Genomic DNA, 24,168 nt, shown 5'->3' on the forward strand with positions numbered 1-24,168 from the left:
CTCTGTCTTTCAGTTGCTTTCTTTCTATGTTTGTCTCTCTGTTTTTGCCTCAGTCTCTCTAAATTGTTCCCTTTTTATCTTTCTCCCTTTCTCTGTCTGCTCTCTAGCTCTGTCTCTGTATCTCTGACTCTTTCTGTTTCTCTTCCAGTCCCTGTTTCTGTGTAACTCTATTTGTTTGCTTCTCTGTCTCTATCTTTCAGTGTGTGTGTGTTTTTCTTGTCCTATCTGTCCCTTTATCTCTATTTCTGTCTGTCTTTGTCTCTATCTGTGCCTGCCTGTCCTTCTGTTGGTTTTCCTCTCTATCCCTCTATCTCTGTCTTTGCCTGTCTCTTTCTTTTTCTCTACTTCTGTTTCTCTGTCTCTCTCTGTCTCTCTCTCTATGTATCTGTCTCTCTGCCTTTCTCTCTCCCTTTCTCTTTCTGACAAACAGATAAAGACAGAGAGAAAGATGAACTAGAAAGAGTGCCTGTTTCTCTGTGTCTCTCCGTCTCTGTCTTTGTCTTTCTTTCTGACTCTCTCTGTCCCTGTATTTTTGTTTTTCTGTCTGTTTGCTGCTCTATCTCTTTTTCTCTCTCTCCCCCTCTTGTCTCTCTCTCTCTGTGTCTCTGTCTCTCTCTCTTTCTGTCTCTTTCTCTCTCTCTCTCTCTCTCTCTCTCTCTCTCAATAGCTCTCTTTTTCTGGTCCCTCTCTCTTCCCTCTATCTCTGAACTTCTTTGTGACTCTTTGTCTCTATCTCTTCCCCTCTCTCTGTCTGTCTGTCTTTCCTTCTCCTATACAAATTCTTTCTTCCTCACCCAACCTCGTTACTAAGGATACAGGGACATCTTTGTTCTCTGGCCTCTTCCTCTGCAGGAGCTGAGATCTTCAGAAGAAAACTCCCAAAGTTACCAAAGATCTTCAGTGCCATATAACACTCTTTGTCATAGCCTACCAAAGAAAATGGTAGTGTTGATTAGCTGGGATGGAATCACACTAAGTACTCCCTTCATGAACTTAGAAATCTAAAAGGCCCAAAGCAAAAGGTACACAACAGAACTTATCTTCCCCTGCAAACCTGATCTTTTCCCTAACCTCTCTATTTCTCCTGAAAAGTTATGTTGTACATGGATGGGAATTGATGGAAAAGCACAATGGTCTTGGAACGAAAGGATTTGGGTTCAAATTCTGTTTCCATTCATCTGATTAGCTTTGGCCTCATCTGTAAGTACGTTTTTGTACTGAATGGTCTCTAAAATGCCTTTCATCTCTAAATCTATGATTGTCTCATTCTACCATTCTCCCAAGCTTGAAACCTGAGTCATCTTTGACTCTTACCTTGACTTTGCTGCCCACACTCAATGAGTTGCCCAGTCCTGCTAAATCCACCCCCTTAAATATCTGGAAGATTCTCCCTCTTTTTTTTACTCCCACTGACTCCCCCCCAGTCCAGGCTCTGATTACCTCTCATTTTGGCCTACTGTAAATAGGTTTCTTATCTTCCTGCCTCCAGTTTTTCCCACCATGATCCATCCTTCACACCACAGTCTAAGTAATCATTCTCCATTTGCCTATGGAAAAAAAGTATAGACTCATAAGTCCTCCATAATCTGGATCTAACCCATTTTAACATTATGTCAGAATACTCCTCTCTAAATACTCTATGCTCACATCAAACTGAACTATTTCATTCTCCCCATTCTTATTTTGCCTTCTCCTTTCTGTGCCTTTATGTTGTCCTCAGATGCCTGAAATAAATTCCACCTGCCATTCTACCTGTTGAAGTCCTTCCTTTCTTTCAAACCTCTACTCAACTTCTACTTTCTCCATGAAGCCCTTATATTAACCCCCAGGTAGAAGTGATCTTTCCCTCCTCAAATTTCCCCTAGAAATATGTGTAGACCTTTTCTTTGCAGGTATTATCTAATATGTATATATCTCTTACACTAGATTGTAAAGTTTTAGAATGGACAGCCACTATCTGATTTTATATTTATAATCCTAAATTTTGAGGCAGTGGATAGGGAGTGTGCTGGGCTTCATATCAGGAAAAGTCATCTTCGTGAGTTTAAATATGTCCTCAGGCAATTATTTGTGTGATCCTGAGTAAGTCATTTAATCCTATTTACCTCAATTTCTTCATCTGTAAAATGAGCTGGAGAAGGAATGGCAAACCACTCCAGTATCTTTGCCAAGAAAACCCCAAATGAGGTCACAAAGAATTGAAAGTGATTGAAAATCACTCAACAAACAACAAGAGTCCAAAATTTATCTAAGGTAACAAAAATATGCTAATCTTTTGGAGGACAGGAGGGGAGGGGAAGAAATTGGCAAAGGGAATACTCAGTGAGAAAATTCCACCACAACCCCTTCCTCCTAATTTAAATTGATAATTTATAAACATTTGTTGAACTGAACTGAATTAAAGAATGATTACAGAGAATGCAGGAGGGCAGGAGTCAGAAAAGGAGAGGGGAGTAAATTGAGTTTAGAAGGGATCTCTGAAACCTCATCAATAGAGGAACAAAAAGGTTTATTTTCAAAGACCTGCTAGAGGTGAGTAAGACTAAGAGGCAGAGGGAAATGATGATTTGTAGGGTTGAAATATAGATCATATTCAAAAGGACAAAACTAGAAGCAACAGGAAGAAGTTGTGTCATGGCAGATTTTGATTTGAAACTTGAAAAAAAATCCTAACCATTAGATCTATTCAAAAGTAGAATGAATTGCTTCAGGAGATAGCAATTCTTTCTTCACTGTGGGGCTCCAAGCTCAAGCTAGAAGATCACTTATCAGGTATGTGGTAGAAAAGATTCAGATCAGATAGGGATTGGACCAGCCAGCTTATGAGGTCCCCTTACAAGACTGAAATTCTAATATTCTGTCTTTGGTGTACTAGTAACTACCTGGTGATATGATGCAAGAGTATTAAAGTATTAGATGAATATTAGTGATACCTGGTAGCACAATGAATAGAGTGTTTAGCTTAAAATCCGGAAGATTTAAGTTCAAATTTGGTCTCAAACATTTAATACCTGTATGACTTTGGGCAAGTCACTTACCTGTTGCCCTCAGTTTCTTCCCCGTGTAAAATGTAGATAATGGAGTACCTACCTTACAGAGTTATTGTGAGGATCAATTGAAATAATATTTTAAAAAACCACTTAATAGGGTGCCTGGCACATAGTAGGTGCTATATAAATGCTTATTTCCTTCCCTCTCCCTATTCACTTGCCCTGATTCTAAGACAACCTGGGAATCTGATGTGGCCCTGTATAGAATAGTCAGTTCCGGAGCCTTTCCTGATTCAGATTTATAATAGTTAGGAGGACCTCTTTCTGAGAAGCTGGAACAGTTCCAGATTCAAATTAAGGATTAAAGTTCTATATTCTTACAGCTAAAATTAATTCTGGTTTCTGGAATGAGGAGGGTGGGGATCATTAAGATAGTCTGTTTTTACTAGGTTGTTAAAAGCCCAGGACCTCAGGAAGCCTTGAATAAACCTAGAAGCTTATGGGACTCTGTGGTACATCAGGTTCAGGGCAAGCAGCACACCCAGATTTTGACTGTGAGGTACTGAAAAGCTCTACCTCTTCTTGCCAACTTTTATAGATACCCTCTGTACTCCCAGAAGCAGGGAGGAGGAAGGCCCCAGGGAGTCCTGACAGAGAGAAAATGATAAACAAAGCTTGGGGAGAGTGAACCAAGGAGCATCTTAAGAGTGTAAAGAAGGCGGAGGAAATAAGAAGGAGAAAGACCTTAGTATCCCAGTTAGAAAGGGGAGCAGAAAGAAGGGATCCTAGGTCAGGGAGGCTGACAACTGAAGCATGACTATGTTGAAATGTGTGTGAGCTGAAGTGCATCTGAGCTGAAATAAGGAGATCCTGCTGCCTATAAGGGAAGAGAAGCATATCCCCAAGAGAAAACATGAATGGAAGGAAATGCAAGTAGAAAGACAGAATATCCCAGATGGCAAAATGGCTCTCTCTTCATATGGACCTGGATTTTCATTCGGGGAGCTAAATGTCTCAGATACCTGAAAATGGAGGAAAGAGATTAGCAAATCGGAGTGACAGGGAAGCCCTACTAGGGAAGATTTATGAAAGAATATATGTTGATAATACCTACAGTTGACCATGCTGTAGCTGTAGATCATTTAGTCTACAGGGAAAGCTGCTGGCCCAGACAGTTCATAGGCTCGTAGATTCAGAGTTGTTAAGGACGTTCGAGATCATCCAGTTTAGTTTCCTCATTTTACAAAAGAAGAAATGGAAGTCTAGAGTGATTAAATGATTTTTCTCAAGGTATTTTAGGAAGATAGATGGATAGATAGATAGATAGATGTATATAATCTAGCCAGAATCTGAAGTTGATTGATTCCTAAGCTCATGCCTTTTCCATTTTACCAACCTGCCACCCTTAAAGTTAGCTCAGGTCACCATGACTGCTAAGGATTATCTCATCCTTATCAATCTACAAAAAATCTCCTCAATCAGTGCTTGAAGAATAAGGCAGTGAATAGATTGGCCCTATCTCCCAAAGGTGTTGATAGGAGATTTACAAGGAGAACAGCAGAAGGCAAAGAGAAGCTTGATTAAGGAAATAAGCAAAAGATTAAAATACTTGAGGTTCAGTCTTAATCCTGATTTTGTCATGTTATTTTTTTTCTCACTTCCTGAGATCTAGAAGTATCTTAAGAAGTTGAGGTCAGAAAAGAGAATGAGAACATCTATAAGTCACAGTGGGGGAGTCAGATCTAAAAGAAAGGCCTCTTCTCTATTCTCAGCCTCAGCCCCCATCACCTTTCTTCCTTGAAAATAATGCTGCTCACCCACCTGTCAGAATAGTCGTGAGGAATAATAAGTAGGTAGAAGATTTTGTTAATAGGGTGTTGAGAAATGTTGAATCATCATCACCATCAACATCATCATCATCATCATTGACATCAGCAGCATCAAATATTACTCAGTAAAGATGATTCTCTCCAGTAAATAGTAGAAGTGGGGCTATTTAATCAAGCACTACCATGGCAAGCCTGTGATTATGAAGAAAGAGAAACAAACAGATAGAGATAGAGACAGGAGAAAAGAGAGACAGAGACACAGATAGAGAAAGAAGGAAAGAGACACACAGAGAAACAAAGTCAGGATAGAAAGGGAAGGAAAGAGATAGACAGAGAAGGAAATGGGAGGAAGAGAGTGGGAGAAGAGGAGACAGAGGGAATGCGAGGGAGACAGAGAAAGTTCCTTTCTAAATGGTGTAACAGTAAGATCTGGCTTTGAAGTTAAATGTTCTTAGCTCAGTCCTATCTCTGAAGCTCACATGTGATCATGAATGAATCATTTAAATCTTCCTGGACCTCAGTTTCTTCATTTACAAAATGGGGCAAAGTAGACCAAATTACCACATGATGGTACAATGCCCTTCAGTATGTGCCCAGTTTTTCACATTGCAATACTACATAGTACATGATTGCGACCCCCTGCTACTGGTAAAAGCTGAGACTGGTGGATCCTTTGACCTTGGGACTATGAATTTAAATAGAGTTAAAGCCAAGTTAGTTGTCTAACAACAAAGTGCTGAGCCTTAGGAATGGGGAGGGAGGTGTCAAACAAATTAAGTCTAGGTATGAAATAGAATGGGTTAAAGCTTCTGTGATGATCAGCAGTGGGGTTAAGTCCTTGAGTGACTGCTGCAGTTCCAGCGGGGGAGAAATAGAAAGACAAATTATGGGGGGAGAGAGAAAGAGATGGACAGAAATGGTGAAATATATTTAAAACAAATCTAAAACAATTAGCTCTACCTTTAAATGAAAACCTGATGGTGCTTCTATATGGTTTAAAGGAGCATGCCAGAAAATTTTCAAGAGACCATAATGCTAGTTACCACCTCTGGCAACCACCTTGTGACCCTTTAATCTGAACAATCAGTCAGGAAGAAATCAGTGGAGCTACTATAAGAACTGCTGTGCTTTTTAAAAGAACCCTAAAAAGGAAAGAACCCCTAATGAAATAAACCAGTAATTAAGAGGCCCCCCTAGGGAACAAAAGACTAACCACAAGATAGCATTAAACCTTTTAGTTTTAGCTGTAATATGATGATTTTTAAAATTGGGAGTTTTGTTCCTTCTTTAATTAAGGATCCTTACCTTTCTAGGGTTCTTCAGGATGTGTGAAGTATTTATTTATTCAGCACACATTTATTAACTCTTCTATGCTTTGCATTGTGTTGAACTAGGATAAGAAAAGAAGAAATTTGAACAAAAAAAAAACAATCCTTACCTTGAAAGAGTTTACAAGTGAATGAGCATACAAAGATAAATATGTTGCAAATTAAACTATAATAAAAGGTATAGGACAATATAACATGCTATCAGAAAATATGAGGTAAAGATTATTTCTATTCAGAAATCAGAGATAGCTTTCTCAAGGAGGCAGTAATTCAGCTGGGTTTTTAAGAATGGCTAGATCTCAGCAAGCACATATGAGGATAGGACCTTACTAGTTCAAGGGACATTTAAAAGTGGGATGTGTTCCAATTAACCTAATGCTCAAGATCTGTTCCCGATTCCTGGAAATGGTGCACACAAAGGTGTAGCTAAATGAGTATGAACTCCTTTACCCACCACTCCAGGTTAAAGTATTGAGCTCAATCTGAGAAAATAAAATGTAATAAGAAAAGTGTGAATTATTATGCTTAGGTTCTAGAAATCCCTTTCACAAATATAAGATGAGGGAGGCTCATCTAAATATTCATATTGCCTAGATATGATTTGGGAATCTGAGTGAACTACAAACTGAATATGAATCATCTGGGATATGGTAGGCACAAAAGCTAAAGCACTGATAGACCAAGTTAAGATTAGTACTCAGGATTAGGAAGATAATAACCTCACTTTATTCAGCCTTAGTCAAGTGACAGCTAGGTGGCACTGGACACTAGGTGATGCCATAGTGCAGAGAGTGATGGGTTTCAAGACATTTGGCCTCCCATACTTATTAGCTGTGTGATTCTGGGCAAGTCACTTAACACTGCCTCTGTTTCCTTATATGGCAATATATCTTTGCAAAAAAAAAAAAAAAAAACCCAAATAGGAGTCAGACAAGACTGGAAGAAGAACAATATTATATTAGGCAGCCAGGTGATCTAGGCTGAGAATAAGGAAGCTCTGCATTCCAATCCTGCCCCAGACACTCAATTCATTTTTGTCTACCTCAGTTTTCTCACCTGTAAAATGGGGATACTAATAACACCTGTCTTCCAAGACTGTTGTGAAAGTTAAATGAAATATTGACAAAGTGCTCTGAAAATGTTAGTTTTAAGGTTTAAGTGGTTATCATTGTTCAGTATAACTCTAAATGACTTTATTTGGGGTTTTCTTGACAAAAATACTGTAATAGTTTGTCCATCCTTTCCCCAGCTCATTTTCCATATGAGGGAACTGAAGCAAACAGGGTTAAGTGACCTGCTCAGGATCACACAGCTTGTATCTGAAAACAGATTTGCCTTTAAGACTTCCTAACGCCAGGCCTGGCATCCTAAGCATTGTGTCACTTAACTGTCTTATGTCTAAGTTGCAAAGAATAGTGTTATTGTGATCATTATTCTGAACACCACTGTTTAGAAAGGACATTGATTATCTGGAGATTATCTCAAGAAAGATGACGAGAATAGTGAAAGTCCTCAAGTTCATGTCATATGAGAACTAGTTAAAAGTATGTTTAGCCTGAAGAAGAGAAGATGTAGGGACATGATAACTGTCTTCACGTATTGGAAGGGCTATGATAGTGAAAAGGGATTAGCTTGTTCTGCTTGACTGCAGAGGGCTGAATTAGGAGGGATGAGTGGAATTTACAGAGGCAGATTTACAACCTAAGAAGACAGTAAGTTCCTATTCACTAGAGATTTTCATAGGGGAAAAGGGAAGAAAGGTTGGATGGTCACTTTGTCGGATAGGTTTTAGAGGAGGATTTTTTGTGGTCCTTTCCAATTCTTAATGATGCTGTGATTCTCAACAATTTGATTCAAATAGTGGGATAAAGAGTTCATACCACCCCCTACCAGAAGAGGGCAATACAAGTAGCAGGAGACATGAGATGCTCTTAATTCAGAATAAAACTCAGGATAATTGGCACAAACCTGGGAGCAAAAGAGCTGGGCCAAGGTCAGGTGAATTTGTGTGAGTTTGAGTGTGTGTGTGTCTGTGTGTTCATCTTCAGAGACAGAACGTGGTTTCTAGGAAAAGAAAAGCAAGAAATATTTTGCAGGTATAGGAGGCAAACTGTGCTATTGCCTGCCCCATATTCTTCACTGCATGACTGGTAATGCCAGTCTTTGTCTTGCCATTAACTATTATTTTGTGACTTTGGAAGAGAGAGTGAGGCTGACCACTTTGTGCAATTCTGCTTCACTTAAATCAAATTCACCTATGAGTCAAGGCCTTATCCATGATATCACTGGCCCTCTTCAAAAATGAAGGATAAACAACAACATTCTGCCTTAAAATAAATCTCACGATTACTTATAAGACTAAATATACATTAATAACAAACTCAGACTGTCCCCTCCTGAGCCAATAAACATCACAACTACTCAGTACTTTTCTTGTTTTTCTAAGAATCTGCACATCAACACACTATTTACTCACTTGGCATTTGGAGGAGACAGTCAGTAGTTAAGACATAGAGAAGGGGAGGGAGGGCAGATCAGATGAGCAGGGGAAAAAAGATAGATAAAGGAAAGAAACAAGTAAAGGGAAAAATGTGAGATGAAAAAAGAAAGTGAGAAGAGAATAAATCCAGATTATTAAAGAGGAATAGTCCACTCTGTATCCTAGCCTATTGCTGATGCTTAATAAATGTTTGTGGATGATTATGATATCATTGATATCCATCTATATTCTACATAAAGTTCAAAAGTTAATTTATACTTGACTGTAGAAAGCACTATGTGCTTTGTTTTTGTTTTAATGAAGATTCACCTTTCTAATTATGTCTTGCTTAAATTAATATTAAAATGAATTTCCATTTCTTGAGTACTGAAGCGGGGGAGGGGAAAATATGCTGAAGAAAACAAGTCTGGAATTAAACGTTTGCTGTAAAGGACAGTGTGGCTAAATGAATAAAAAGCTGACCTTGGAGTCTAGAAAACATATATCCAAGTGCTTCTTTTAGCATATATTTGCAGTGTGGATAAGCCATGTAACCCTTTAGTGCCCAAAGCAACTTTCAAAGACTGCAAAATTATAGTGGTAGCTCCCTCTAGGGAGCTTCTAAATGGGGAATCTCATACTTTGATGAAATAATAATAACTATAACTAGCATTAATATAGTACCTTCTATATGCCAAGCCCTATGCTGAGTTTTATAAATATTATCTTTTAATAATCAAACTCCACACAAAAATGGTGATCGAGTGTATATTTCATAAAACCAAGAGTACACCATAGTAATTAGTCACAAAACCCTGCTGTTTATTGACTTTTAATTCAGCAAATTTTAATGAAGTACCTACTATTTATCAAACCTTCAGCAAAGTATAAAAAGGTAGGATGGTGTAGTGGAAAAATACTGAGCTTAATGTTTGGAGACTTGGGTTCAAGTTCTGGTTGTAACTGAAATACACTTGGAATTTAAATAAATGCTTGGTAGACTAACTTGTTTCTGGTTACACAACTTGTTCATGTACAAAAGCAAATCAGTTCACATCTCAAGATTAGTTCTCTTGTTTGTTAAAAAGTGCCAGTAACACTCTACTGCCTACCCCATAGGGCTGTTGTGTAGATAGTGCTTCATAGTCCTTATCATAAATAATTGTGAGTTAATTTTTATTATAAGGCACAGATCATTCCGTACTTAAGTTCACAATATAAGGAAAGCAACACACAAATAATTTCATTATAGAAAAGGGATGGGAAGTGGGGTCAGTTTTCTGGTATGGTAGAAAAACCACTAGTTCAAATCCCAATTTGCTGCTTACAACCTATAAGACTATAGGAAAGTCACTTAAATTCTCTGGGCAGTATTATCCTCATCTGTAAAACCAAAGGGTCAGATAACTGAGGAGAAAAATTCTGTTGCTCTTCAGTCGTTTCAGTTGTGTCTTATTCTGTGGCTTTATTTTAGGGTATTCTTGGAAAAGAGACCTGAAGTTTGCCATTTCTTTCTCTAGCTCATTTTACAGATGATGATAATGCAGCCCAGAGTTAAGTGGGGGTCACACAGTTAATTATTGTCTGAGACCATATTTGAACTCAGGTCTTCCTTACTTTAGGTCAAGTACTACTGCACCACCTAGTTGCTTTATATAATGATTCTATAAGCTTATTTAAAAATGAAAACCTGACAATTCAATTCAGCAAGCATTTTTTATATGCCAGTCAAAGCCTTTGGAAGTGGAGAGGGTTGTCAGATTAGAGGAAGCTTCCTGGAAGAGAGCATTTACTCTGAGCCAGTAAAATTTCAACAGGAAGAACTGGGGGTTAAGGGTGGGGATGGAGTCAGGGTGTGAAGGGAGAGTCATTTCAATCAAATGGAGATTGGGAAAACAAGGGCTGTGAAAAGAGGATACCAAGCAGTTTATCTTGGCTAGAACATACAGTATTGGTGGGAAAGGGTAGCTGGGAAGGGTATTGGATTACAGCCAAAAAGGCAGGCTAACAATAGATTGTAGAGTCCTCAATGTCAAGCTAAGAAATCTGGACTTTATCTGAAAGGTTACAACCATCTATATCTTTATACAGTTGTCTTGGATGCAGCCTGTGTTTCCTAAGACTTCAAAACAAGGAGCTAGGGATCAAGAATTTCCCAAACTAAGCAAGTCCTTTAAAGCAGTTCTCTTTCTTATATCCATCAACACATTTATATTGCCCTTAAATAACCCTTAGGGCATCATTTCCAGACTGTGCCTGGGTAAGTGGATAATTTATTACTTTTACCTTCCACGCTTTAGAAGATATGAAATAGATGCTAAGATGACTGTATATTTCTCTTATATTATCTTGATCCTTTGGACAGACCTCAGCTGGTCCCAGTACTAGGTCTTTAAAAGATACAAAATTGGGAAAATATTTCAAACCCAGATACTAGCAAAACTTCTTTCTGCTTCCTTTATTTCTCTGTTCCAAGAAAAGAGTCAGGGCTTCAGGTTTCACCTATCAATTCCTTTTTTCCCCTCTTTCTTGCTCATCACCTGTCCCCTTAACCTTGACTCTTTCCTGTCTTATTTTCCTTCTGTGATTACCCTAACTCCTAGAATCCTTTTTACTCTATCCTGTACCACTCCCATGATATGTTCTCTCCTATTTATTCTTTGTTCCCTTTTTCTATATGGTACTTTCCCTGGTGGCTGTAAGGATGGGGCAAATGATCAACCCTAGGATAATTTAGGACAAAAATTCTTATTAGGGGGAGTGATCACTCAGGTCCTTTCCTAAAACCAAGATCCTCAGATCTTCTCTCTTGCTCTCTCCCCTTCCCTTTTTCTCTTTTCCTCCCGCCCTCCCATTCCTCCTCTCTTTGTCTCTGTTTTGTCTCTTGTCTCTTTCTGTCTCTGTGTATCTCTGTCTCTCTCACTGAGTGTCTCTCTGCATGTCTTTCTGTTTCTGTCTGTCTACTTGTCCGACTCTCTGTCTTTCTCTTACCTCCCTCTCTCTTCCCATTTCCCTCCCTGTCTTCACCCTCTCTTGCTCCTTTTTTTCCATTCCTTCCCTTTCTGGCCCATCTTCTTTTTCCTCCCTTGCTCCTGTTACTCTTCTTCAGCCATTTCCTTTTCTTTTCTCTCATTTCTTATTGTTTCTGCTTCTCTTTTATTTCCTCCCTTCTTTCTCTTCAGCTCCATGTCCCCCATTTCCCTTCCCCTCTCCCCTTTTCTCTCTCACTCCCCATTTTCTTTTCTTCTCTCCCATTCTCTTTAATTCCCTTCTGCATCTCTCCCAGGTATCTCCCTTCTTCCCTCCTCCTCCTGCCTCATCATGTCCCTTGCTCTCCTTTCTTCCCACACTATCTTCCCCTCCCCTCACATTCCCCGCTCTTCCTCCCTCCCTCTTCTATCTCTCTTTTTCTCTTCTTGCTCCTTTTCCTCACCCACCTCAACCCTCCCTCCCTAAACCCAAGCAGCCGAATTTGGCGGGAAATACCAATTGGTTTCATTACCGCAGATTTCAAGGAGGCAGGACTACCAGAATCTGCCTAGCAACTGGTGATCTCACTGAAAGCCTTGCATGTGATTGGCTGCTACCAGCGGCTGAAGGGACCGAGAATCTGAAGTAAAGGTTCTTTCTTTCTTACTCTCCCCATCCTTAACCTCCTCGCCCTGAGTCTATTTGAAGACTAGATTTCAGGAGGAAAAAGAGTCACCTACAATAACCAGCTAGCTGCTCAATGGGCACAAGATTATCAGATTACTTAAAAGGTAATAATCTAAGATTATCAGATTACTAAAAGGATAATCTAAGATCGCTGTCAGTTTGGAGAGAGGTGTCTATTGGAGTACCTCAAGGGTCTGTATAGTTGTTGTTGACCCATTATTGTTCATCTCTCCAGCAGTGAGTCAGATGAAGGTAGAGAGATGACATGCTTGCCAGGTGTGCAGATGATAGGAAGCTGGGAGGGACCGCTAATAGGCTGGAGCACAAAGAATCCAAAAAACTCCATTCTAATCCCTGACTGGTACCTGACTGTGGACTAACCAAAGCGAATCAACTTCTCAGTAGCCGAGGCAATTCTTTATGAAATCTCAGGTCTGGTCCAAACAAAACCAAGAACAAATAATTGAAAACTGGCAGAATCACACACACACACACACACACACACATTTATGTTATGTATGACCTGACTTGTAATTCTATTGTATAGGATATCACCGATAAGAAAACTCTCCCCAAACAAAGATCTATATCTAAATAACTACTAGAATTGTCAATATTAGAAAATTGCTTGGGACACTGAAAATTTAAATACAGGTTTGGAAGAAAGGGTTTAAGGTAAGGGGGGAGGTAATTAGATATCAGAGCGTACTAAATAGAGATTTTATTATTGGATTCAGAAAGAACTGGGTTCAGATCTTGCCTGTGACAAATAAAATGTAGCACAAGTAAATATAAAGGTATACCTGGGTTTAAAAAATCAGTTGCAGAAGTACAAGATAAGGGAGATGAAGCTATATTACAGTCTCGAGTTAGGAGGTGGGGAATTTAACAAAACTCAAAGTCACTATAAGTCAATGGTGTGAATAAAAAGCTCTTAGTCTGAATTAATGTCCGGAATGATAAATGCTATAATCAGATTATACCTACAATGAGTCTAATCAGAGCATATCTTGAAAACTGTGTCCACTTATGGATGCTGAATTTTAGGATGGACATTAATAAAACTTTCTAAAAATGAGAAATAAGCAAAAGTGGAACTGCATGGGAAGTTAAAAAGTTACCCATCACTGAAAGTCTTCAAGCAAAGTCTGGATAACTTTTTCAGGAATGCTGTCAAGAATTCTTATTCCACTAGGGTTTGGTCTAAATCCCAGCTTCTTAAACTGTGGTTCAATACCTCTAATGGAGTCTCATAATTGAACATGGAAGTCGCAAAATTATAATTTATTATCAATAATGTTTGATTTGTAGACCTATTTTATATACCTATATGCCCAGATCATGTAAAAATTTCTATGGCAAAAAGAAATCACAAGTGGAAAAAGTTTAAGAAACACTCATCTAGATGACTTCTAAGGTCCCTCAGAACCCAGAATCTGTGATTTGCTATTTTAAGTGATGAATAAAAGTGGAAGATTTGATTTTTGAGTCAAGAAAATTAGTTTCTAGTTTCCATTATACAACTAACTAGCTTTATGCCCTTGGGCAAGTTATTCAAGGCTTCATTTTGAATTAGGTGATTTCTGAGTTCCCTTCAAACTCTTATAATCTAAGTGTCTATGATAAAAATTAACCTTCTTTTGTAATTTACCACCTTACCATTTTGTAAGGGGACTCTACTTGTCTTTCCAAAATTCCATGAAGGATTCTCTCATTTGTATCTTAAAGAATTTTCACCATTATTATTCAAGTGTCTTTTCTTTCTTACATAGAAAGATTTCCTTCTCACACACACACAGAGTGGGTCTAGGAGTCATTTCTAGCAGAGATTTTCTTCTCCCTTTCCTTCAGTGACAAGAAGATTAAAGCACTAGAAACTCCTGTCCCAGTTACCCAAGTTTCTTAGCTCTGAAGTCTGGAATGACCCGGGAACATGGTCAGTAAAATTATATTCAGATCCTGCTCAAGGTTACCTTATGCCAATATTTCTCAATATCCTTCCTGTTCCTCCCCTTTTTACTCTTTTTGTCCCAGCCCTCTGAGTCATTTTTCCATTTTTTCCCTTTTCCAGGACTCCAATTTCCTGATATTGAACATCCTAAGTACCAATTTATGCTACTGTCCTTCTCCACTTTCTCTCTTTCTCTTCCACTTGCTCCAATAGAAGAGGTTTCTATATCCCCAGCTTTTCATCCCATTAAAGCAGAGGTATCAAAGTCAAGTAGAAATGGGAGCCACAAATCCATACATAAGGATCTCTGCAGGCTTCATATTGATTTTCAAAATATATTTTCTATGTTTTATTGTATTTTTATTTATTTTGTTAAATATTTCCCAATTACATTTTAATCTAGTTCGGCTAGTTCTCTAGAGTGTTGCTGGCCGCCTGCTGTCTGTATGTTTGACACCTTTGCTATAAAGGAAAGAATTCCAAGGGAGAATATGTTGAGGATGTTTTGAATCTCACAAAGTTACAATCCAGGGAAATGTCTTCCAAAGAAATTAAGAATCAAGGAATTATTATTCAAAAGTTGGAGCATTATTACTAGGAAATAGCACTTGTAATTTGGAAATGATAAATTTGGTGCATTTGAGGCTTATAATTACTTCCCAATCAGTTCATTCAATAAAATGTGACAATCTAAATCTCGGGGTTCCAATGTTGCTCTGTGTGTGTGTGTGTGTGTGTGTGTGTGTGTGTGTGATGATGATGTTCTAATGGAAGAACCTTGAATTCAGGGTCAATTGATCTGGATTCTAGTAGTTCCATTAACTTCCTGAGAGATGCTAAGGAAATCTCATCCTCTCTGAGACTTGGTTACACAATCTGTCAAATAAAAATGTTGGACTAAATTACTTCCCTTCTAATTGAAATTCTTTGATTCCTAATAAAGAACAGTCCAAGATAAAAATCACAAGGAGCTAGACAGAAACTTGGCCTGGAATTATGAGTTATTGGACAATATAGGAGATAAAAAGAGTGTACTTAGTCCTTATATCTGAGTATCTTCCCCTCTATCAGGAAAAGCTTCTAATGCAAGTGTAGGTTGAAGGGAAAATAATTGGTATGACTAAGATAGCGGGGAAGTAATATCAGTGAGAGGTTAAATGTATAGAGCCAACTCATTTCTGAAATGGTCACTGTTGATGTAAAAAAGGGGAAGAGAAGTCCTTAAGGGGTTTAAGGTACAGCAATGTTGGGTTAAACTAATTTGTTATCTTAAGGCAGCAAGGTAACAAAAGTCCCAAGCCTGGAATGAAGAAGAGGAGTTCAGATTGGCCTCAGATTATCTGTGTGACCCTAGGTAAATTACTTACACTGTTTGCCTCAGTTTTCTCATCTGGGGATAATAACTTATCTATATTGCTGTGAAAATCAAATGAGATATTAGTACTGTGTCTAGTATATAATAGGCACTATATAAATGTTTGTTCTCTTTTCTCTTCCCCTTTGTTCTGGATCAAGATGAGACCAGTTCAGCAGATAATGCTTTGGGGTTGATGCTTTGGGGTTGATGCTTTGGGGTTTGGAATGGAAAAAAGTCATTATGGTAATATGAGGTCAAGGATTCCTAGATATAGAAAGTGGAGAAGGAAAAGTCAAAAAAGTCCTTGAGTTCCTGGAAGTCAGAGGAAGTCAGGTCCAAACCAGCAGTTTGAAGAAGTTAGTGCTTAGAAGATTGGGAATCATACTGAGGATAAATCAGTGCTATTAAGATTAAGGATACTCTAAGCACCCTTTCTTTTAAAATGACAATTGGAAGGTTTAAATTCGAGTCTCTGTTCCACCCATCCTTTCTTTTAATGTGGTAATGGGAAATGCATTCTGCTGCTGTAGTAGGAGGAAACCCTTTTCTATGACTTTTAAAAGTACTTTCCTAAGAGTGCTAGATTGGGAGAGAAAGATGGTGAGTAGAATTGACCAAGAGGATTTTAGTTTTAAGAAACTGGTGTTAGGAAACAATTAGGAATAATGTAGAGGATCATTATTAGGGAAATAGATGCATATGCACTAACACTTTCTTTTCTGATTTGCTCTTTTATTATACAGTTTTAACAAATCTGCTAACTAAAATATTATGTGTATCTGTACCTGAGCTAGGAAACTTGATGGTTAGCTTTGCTTATTTTGACTTTTGGAGTCATGGAACCCACCCAGATCCCTTGGTTCCTGCATTTACCTAGGTTATATGAGTAGAAGAAGAAGAGGACATAGATAGGATAGATATGTATTTTTCAGGTTAGGTAGTCCAACAAGTATATAACATATAAGGTGTGCCCAGACTTGTGTATATAAATTTGTGTTTTTGTATTCTATTTAGGTTTTCAGCAGACATTCAACAAATGTATCTTTTCAGCATGCATTTTCTCCTCAATATCTGCCTCACAGAGAAATTCAACAAGAAAATGTTTTTCTATCCCATACTCTTAATTTCTTGCATTGATTGTTCTAGAGAAGGCAAGAAATACACTGTGCAGATGTCCGTTGGAGGGAGAGGAGAGAAGAAAGAGGGTTAGATATTAGCCCAAAAGTTGAGGACTAGTGGTTATATGCAGGAAACTGATTCTACTTTTTCCTACAGAAAGTCAGCCCTGGACATATGATATGACAGTAGTGGCTGGTGATACCGTGCAACTCAAGTGCCAAGTAAAAGACCCTGATTCCTCATCCCTACAGTGGTCAAACCCTGCTCAGCAGACTCTCTACTTTGGGGAGAAGAGAGGTACTATCTTCTAGATCAGCCTTTCAGTAAGGTCAGGTTGGAACATGATTTTTAGAGATCAGAGGGGAAGAGAAATGGAGTAAACTATTTCTGGTGACTGAAGCAAAAGTGATTCAATACTTTTTTTTAAGAACACCTATTCTCATTTTGGAGAAGCTTTAGGATTGCAAATCTGACCTGAAATAACCAATATGTATAGTCTATTATTATTCTAGAGTGACCTCCCTCTAGAAGACTATGGAAAAGATTAAGTTGGTTTTCTAAGATCTGCTCACAAATCCAGAATTGAACAAGACCTCACCTGATTTTAATTTCAATCTTTGCTTAAATAATTTTCAATTCATCATATATCTCTTGATCCTAGAAAGGAAATTGAAGACTCCTCAAAAAAAAATAGTTCAAAGGCAACACCTTCCCTTCCCCATCCTCACCTTTCTGCCAACGATAAGAAAGTAGGACTAGGAAAGGAAAATAGAAATGAAAAGTGTTAAGAGTACAATCTGAGATGGGGAATGGGTGGAGGATATGATTTCCAACTGTCCTGTTTTTCCCTAGCACTTCGAGACAATAGGATCCAGTTGGTGCGCTCGACCCCCAACGAATTGACCATCAGTATCAGCAAAGTGGCCCTGGCAGATGAGGGTGAATATACCTGCTCCATCTTCACCATGCCTGTGCGCACTGCCAAGTCTCTCGTCACTGTGCTTGGTGAGGAGCCCAAATCCCAGTCTTCCCAGTGTATATTCCCTCTAGATTTTAGGCTCTCCCCTTCAATTCCTTAGCCACATCAAGCACTTCATTCACCCTCTTTCCTTCTTTGTCGTGTTTGTTTAGCACTTTCACATACATTATATCACTAGATCCTTACAACAACCCTCTGGAATAGTTAAGGCAAATTCTATTAATTCCCATTTGACACTGGTACACTAAGGCACAGCAATTAAAGGAATCACTCAAAGTCATGTAGATGTTTAATGGTGGAACAGGAACTAAAATTTAGGTGTTTTCGTTGTCATTGTAGTGTTCATATTACAAGACCAGTGGCTCAAAAATTTTTCTATCCATTTGGGTGATGAAAAATTCTGATATATATTTTACCAAGATTTTACCAAATCCAAGAGACACAGTCTGTCCTGTCACTTCCAGGAGTCCTCCATTCTGAAATGCCTATGTCTGTTGGTCAACAAGTATTTAGTACATGCTTTTTAACTGGTTGACTGTCTCATGGACCTTCAATAGTCTGTGTTGTGTGGTATGATTGCCCCTATTTAACCTTGGCACTCACTAAGGTGGTGATATTGTAGCACCTCTCTCCCAAAGACTATTTCTCTCTATTTTCCATCTCTCATCCCTCATCACCTTCCTAGTTAGTCAGTCAACAAGTATTTATTAAGGGGTTACTACATTGCAGATACTGTAGTAAGCCCAAAGGATATAAAGAAAGGCAAAAATATGGCCCATTCTCTGAAGGAACTCATACGCTAAAGAAGAAAGACAATATATGAATAATTATGTTGAATGGATTGGAGATTGTTGGTTATATTGCAAGGACCTGGGCTGAACTCTGTGAGGAATAGACTGCTTGCTTTTTTGGCATTACTATAACCTGGAGTAGACCATCTGGGATTTAAAGTCATAGAGGAATTTCCAGGTCTTTTTGCAGACAACTGAGATCAAGGTGACTTTGATCTCTTATGACTCTCCCCATATCTTAATACCATTTTCTCCATTTCCAAGTATTCCTCTATGCTGACTATACTTTCCATCATTCCACAGTAATTGAACTTGCCCAGGGCATGTGAGTTCCTAGTTATAGTTCTAACTATATAATACCCATTTCCACTTGCCAGTGCAAAAATACTTCCCAACATTCCCCTGGGTCTGCTCTACTTTATGCTCCCCAATTTGGGAAACAGGGCAAGATGGAGATTCAACCTTTTATTCAGGAGTCAAAGATTTGAGTGACATTATTTTTTTTAGGAATAAGAGAATTTAGAATTCTTTAGTGCAAACTTTTCCTTTTATAAATGAGGAAATTGGGTACAGAGAAATCATTTACTTGTTCCATAACATACAACTAGTTAATAACATAACTGGAGCTAGGTAAAACAAAAACCCCCAAAACCAGATTTCTCATCTTTTAGGAGTTATTCTGTTAGAGGTCATTTCTTTAGGTTTCAGCTCAGAGATGTTCTTTCTAGTAAGAGATTCATGTTAGTGTTTTGGGAGAAAGAATTTGGATCTTTCAAAGAGAATAATTCTGTGAAATCATGCCTTATCTGAGCCAGACTGGCAGGCTCCCAAACTTTCTTAGTCCTTCAACCTCTGGCTTTCCCTTATTGGATAACTAGGCTATATAGATAGCTTACTCTTTAGATGGATGGCATTACTCCCAGATTGGTATTTATAATCTGGGGTTCAAAGGAGGACTCTGTGGGCCCATGTGTGTGACATAACTTATCCAAGACTATCTTGGAATCACAGAAATCAAGAAGTAGTAAGTTATTAGAAAGTATAAAGTGAAATGACTTTGCTTAGAATCACACACAATTAATGGCAGAACTGGGTCCTGTGACTCTTAATTCATTGATCTTTCCATTACACCACATTCCCTTTCAGTAGTAAGATCCCCAGAGACAGGGAGTGATAGGGCTAGAACTAGACTCATAGTGCCTCTCCTTCCTATCCTGGCCATACCCCCACCAATCTATGGCAGGAATCCCACAGAAGCCCCAAATCACTGGCTATGTGTCTGCAATCCCGGAGAAGGAGAAAGCCCGCCTTACCTGTCTGTCGAAAGGGAGCAAGCCTGCTGCAGAGATCAGCTGGAGGAAGGGTGATCAGGAGCTCAAGGGTGAGTTCTCTTTCTACTATATTATGTTTGTCGGGGTGCACGTCAGGGTGTGTCTGTATAAGTGCAGGTGAGTGATAGCCTTATATAAATAGCAAGAAGGGACGGTAACAGACATTTTGTATGCTTATGTATGCACAAATGTGTATAATCATGTATGTTTGTCCTCTACATCTAAATATGTCTCTATTTGGATTTTTCTGTGTGTTTAGGGCTCACAATTATGATGGTACCCATATAATTTGTGTGTGTGTGTGTATATGTTGCTACTCACTCTATTTTCTCCACATGTGTGTTTATGTGCATTTTCTGTGCTATAGGGAAACCAAACATGGTTCAGGAGGATGACAATAAAACATTCACAGTGAGCAGTTCCGTGGAATTCCAGGTTTTCCGGGAAGATGATGGAGTTGATGTCACATGCTCTGTAAAGCATAAGTCCCTGCAAGACATGGACAGATCCACCTCTCAGAGGATCGAAGTCCTCTGTACGTCCTGGGTTTGGGAGGGTGGAGCAGGGATCACATTTGAGACCCAGACATAGACAAGAGTGGAGCTGGGGAGAGGGTAGGACAGCAAGGCAAAGAATCTAAACAATGGAAAAATGGATAAGCACAAGAGGAGAGAAATGGTGGGACAGGACCAGTGCAGAAATGGAGAACAGTACAGAAGAATTAGATATAATAGAAAATGTGATATAGAAGGGAAGGACTCAATTAGGCACATCAGGCATTTTGGAGTCAAAATTTTGAGAGATACCAAGATGTCAAAGGAAACTGGGGCAAGGGTTGGGAGGGAGTCTCAGAGAGGATGTGTGAAATTTTGGACTGACCTATGTTGTGTTTCTACAGACACACCAACAGCAATGATTAGGCCATATCCCCAACATCCCCGAGAAGGCGAGAAATTGATGCTACAATGTGAAGGTCATGGCAATCCCGTGTAAGGAAAAACAGAAACTGGTACCTCAGTCCCCACTTTATTCCCCAAATTTACATACAGGTCGCATCATCAGTGCTCCCTAAAGTCCACCAATTTGCTTGATGAATCCCTTCATCCTGCATGTTTTGTCTACAAGGGAGAGAACAGCAGAGCAAAAGCTACAATTTTGGCTTTGTTTCTGATGCTTCTAGATGGCATTTATATCCATTATAGGACTATACTATACAAGCTAACAATAATGCACAAGTATATATTTTAAAATGCTTTGAAATGAGGAAGTTCTTTGTTCACAAACCTACCTGTGAGGTAGGTGATGAAAGTGCCCATCTCACCTGCTCACCCTAACCCAAGAGTATGTGCAGGAGACCTCCTCCTCCTTTCAGAAGGAATGGTCCTCTCCTCACATAGAGACTGCTTCCCTGTCTCTAGGTAGCTCTCACAGCCCTGTCAGCTGCCACAGACTCTGAAAGCTGCCAAGCCCATTTCCTTCCTTGGGTTGTTATGATCAATTAGAAAATATTTGTAAAGCACTTAGTGCCTGGCACAGAGCAAGCACTTACTAGGTGCCATTCCCTCACCACGTTACCAATCTCCCCAAGCATTTTGAACCCCTTCTCTATAACAACTTGACTTCCCCTGCTCCCAGGCTTTTATTCCTACAGCTCCTCAACCTCCTCTTCCCTGCAGCCCTCTGATCTCTCTGCCTCCACAGCCCCCAGCAGTACGAGTGGGTGAAGACGGGCATTGAGCCACCACTGCTGATGACCCATGAGAGTGCCCTCATCTTTCCATTTCTCAACAAGAGCGACAGCGGCATCTACCAATGTACAGCCTCAAACAACATGGGCAGCCACATAGCTTACTACACCCTTGATGTCAGCGGTGAGCCCTCCTTATTCCAAACCCTCCAACCCCCCTTCTTAATTGGCTTACCTTATCTCCAGCCTTCTTCTACCCTAACTAATCACCTCTTTAGCTCCTCTTAGCCATTCCAATAATACGTCTGAGAATAGAATACAGGAAGGAGTTTGGGTTGGCTGTCAGTGCTGAGGAGTTAAGCTCAAGAGTAAGGAATAATAAGGAAGAGTGGAGGGGCTAGGAATGTCCCCCTCCCATCTGCCTGTTGGAATGAATGGTGGCCCCAATAGTATTGGTTAAAGTGGAACCATTCTCACTGCAATCCTTACCTTGGCAAGAAGGACAATAATCCACGGATGAAGCTCTCTAGACTGCCTCTAGTTCTTCTCATACCAGAAGGCTACTTACTCAGACCAGTCATGTTACTAGACTAGGGGGTACATGTTATGGACTTTTCCCTTTCTTGTAAGCTTCAAACAAACTGAATCCAGGAAAGAGATGGGAGACAAATAATAACAATTTAAAGCACAAAGTTACTTCTGAAAAACTATATCTCTTTATAGGATTATAGCTGCTTTTTTCTTAAAGGTTCTGACTTAAAGCTATGACTCTTGACTTAGGTCAGGTCTCAGGGAGCATAACAAGCCGAGAGAGTGTCTCTGCGTGGGAGAGTTGCCATATCTGTGCAACTTTCCCTTCTCTGACAGGTCTAAATGGCAATGGAGTCCTGCCAAGTAGTCAGATCCAGCCGTCTTCAACAATAAAATCCCAAGGATAATGAGAATAGAGATAGGGGTGTTAGGATCTAGGGTACTTTCAAGATATTAGAGGGACCCTCATCTGAACTATTTGTAAGAGGAGTTGGGAAATGTTCACTACCTTGGAGAGCTTTGAATTCTAAAGGTTGTCTCTCCTCAAAAAGTCTCAAGATTTCCAGTCCCACGGGGCCAGCTCAATTCTCAAGACAATTACTGATAAGACTACTACATAATCCCAAGAACCAGTAAAATACACTGAGATCCAAAGAGTTCTCTTCCCAGGAAGCTTCTTAATCCAATTCTGACAGTGCTTGGACTTTAAAAGTTTTCTCCCCAAAGTGACCAGGTCCATGAAGATTACTTTCCCCCATCTACCCTAAGTTCCCACAAACTGCCAAAGAGCCAGCATGAATCTTGTTTGATTTAATCTGGCTCATCAGCTACACTAAAACCTGCTGGTAGAATAGATTATACCACTTCCCTTCTTGGAATATCATTAATGGTAGAAACTACTTTATCTATGGAATTGAATTAGTCTGAGTCTTGACCAGAAATAGGAGAGTGAACAAGATGACCTCTGAGACCCTTTCCAGTCAAAGAAATTTATGATTCTCAAATACAATTGCTACCTTCACTAGCTCCATAAGAATATGAGGAACATTGAAACCAGAGTCAGAAGGCAGACATATTATCTTCCCAGGATGCCCTGATAGGTAGAAAAATAAAAAGCCTGTCCCAGTTAGATCTGAGGTGAAACTAAATCTACTATTGATTACATTCAGTCTGGGGGAATATCAGACCCCTTTAGGTCCTGGGCCTGGGTACTTTATCTGTGACTGTGAAAGGATAGTGCCATCTCTTCCCAAAAGATGTTTCCCCTCTTTTCAGGATAGGTCCAGATCTTCAGAGAGAAAACTGCTCCATCAGCCAAAAAGTTCTTTGGCTAATCTAGGGGTATGTGTGGAGTCTTGAGCCTTCAATTTCAGTCATACTGGAGCAAGACTTTAAGTTTGTCTTATCATAAAGTAACAGCAGCCTTCCTATGGAGGCCCCCGTACTTTCTCCCTTTTCCCTCTTTATTGTCTCTAGGGTCTTCTTTCCATTCCACAACAGTTTTCTCCCTTTTCCTTACCTGGCAAGTTTAGAATTATAGGTCATTAGGTTAGGATAAATCATCTAGAGGAATCAGGCCTAAATTTCAGAAAGATAATCAAGGGTAGCAAGAGTTAGAGAAGAAACACAGTAGGAAAAGAAAAAATAAAATTTGATGATCAAAGCCAGGACCCTTAACTAAAGTCAGTCCTCTAACACAAGATACATTGCCCTAAAACAGACAGCAAAGACATAATCCCTAATCTCCTGACATAAATCTTGACCCAGGCCTTTTGCCTGGGACTCATCATACCCAACCCAGGGGTTTCATAGGGAACAGTGGGAGCTTTGATGAGGTCTTACCATGTTGTTATCTCCCCCCCTTAGACCACAGCCCAGTGATCTCAACTTCTAGCACCTACCATGCTGTCATTGGGGGAATCGTGGCCTTCATCGTCTTCCTACTGCTCATCCTGCTCATCATCCTGGGCCACTACCTGATCCGGCACAAAGGTTAGGGGGTAGAACAGACCCAAGGGAGCCAAAGGGAGGAAGGTTAAGCAAGATTAGGGGAGTAAGGATAGAAGGAGGACCACCTGAGGCTAATGAACCCCCATGACTTGGAGCAAGGGAAGAGCTGTTCACTGCCAACACTGTCCC

The 24,168-nt window shown here is 39.5% G+C and overlaps 1 protein-coding gene and 1 long non-coding RNA gene across 3 annotated transcripts in view; one reads left to right on the forward strand and one right to left on the reverse strand.

Moving 5' to 3' along the window:
- CADM3 (cell adhesion molecule 3) overlaps positions 1–24,168 on the forward strand; it is a 40,539-nt gene that overhangs the window by 13,226 nt on the left and 3,145 nt on the right. Inside the window, exons 2-8 of the mRNA XM_031966832.1 lie at positions 16,867–17,007; positions 17,563–17,715; positions 19,724–19,861; positions 20,179–20,346; positions 20,710–20,800; positions 21,513–21,682; positions 23,896–24,021. Of these exons, the coding sequence (XP_031822692.1) occupies positions 16,867–17,007; positions 17,563–17,715; positions 19,724–19,861; positions 20,179–20,346; positions 20,710–20,800; positions 21,513–21,682; positions 23,896–24,021 (987 nt within the window). The remainder of the gene's footprint in view (positions 1–16,866; positions 17,008–17,562; positions 17,716–19,723; positions 19,862–20,178; positions 20,347–20,709; positions 20,801–21,512; positions 21,683–23,895; positions 24,022–24,168) is intronic.
- LOC116423356 lies at positions 751–11,474 on the reverse strand. 2 transcript variants are annotated; one of them, XR_004233943.1, is made up of 5 exons: positions 10,913–11,474; positions 8,116–8,211; positions 6,125–6,209; positions 1,441–1,547; positions 751–927 (listed from the first exon to the last, which is right to left on the reverse strand). It is a non-coding gene; the product is annotated as an uncharacterized LOC116423356 (long non-coding RNA). The 2 variants fall into 2 exon arrangements; XR_004233942.1 differs by having other exon boundaries at positions 751–1,547.

This window comes from Sarcophilus harrisii, chromosome 4 (genome assembly GCF_902635505.1).
Source record: "Sarcophilus harrisii chromosome 4, mSarHar1.11, whole genome shotgun sequence".
Lineage (NCBI taxonomy): Eukaryota > Metazoa > Chordata > Mammalia > Dasyuromorphia > Dasyuridae > Sarcophilus > Sarcophilus harrisii.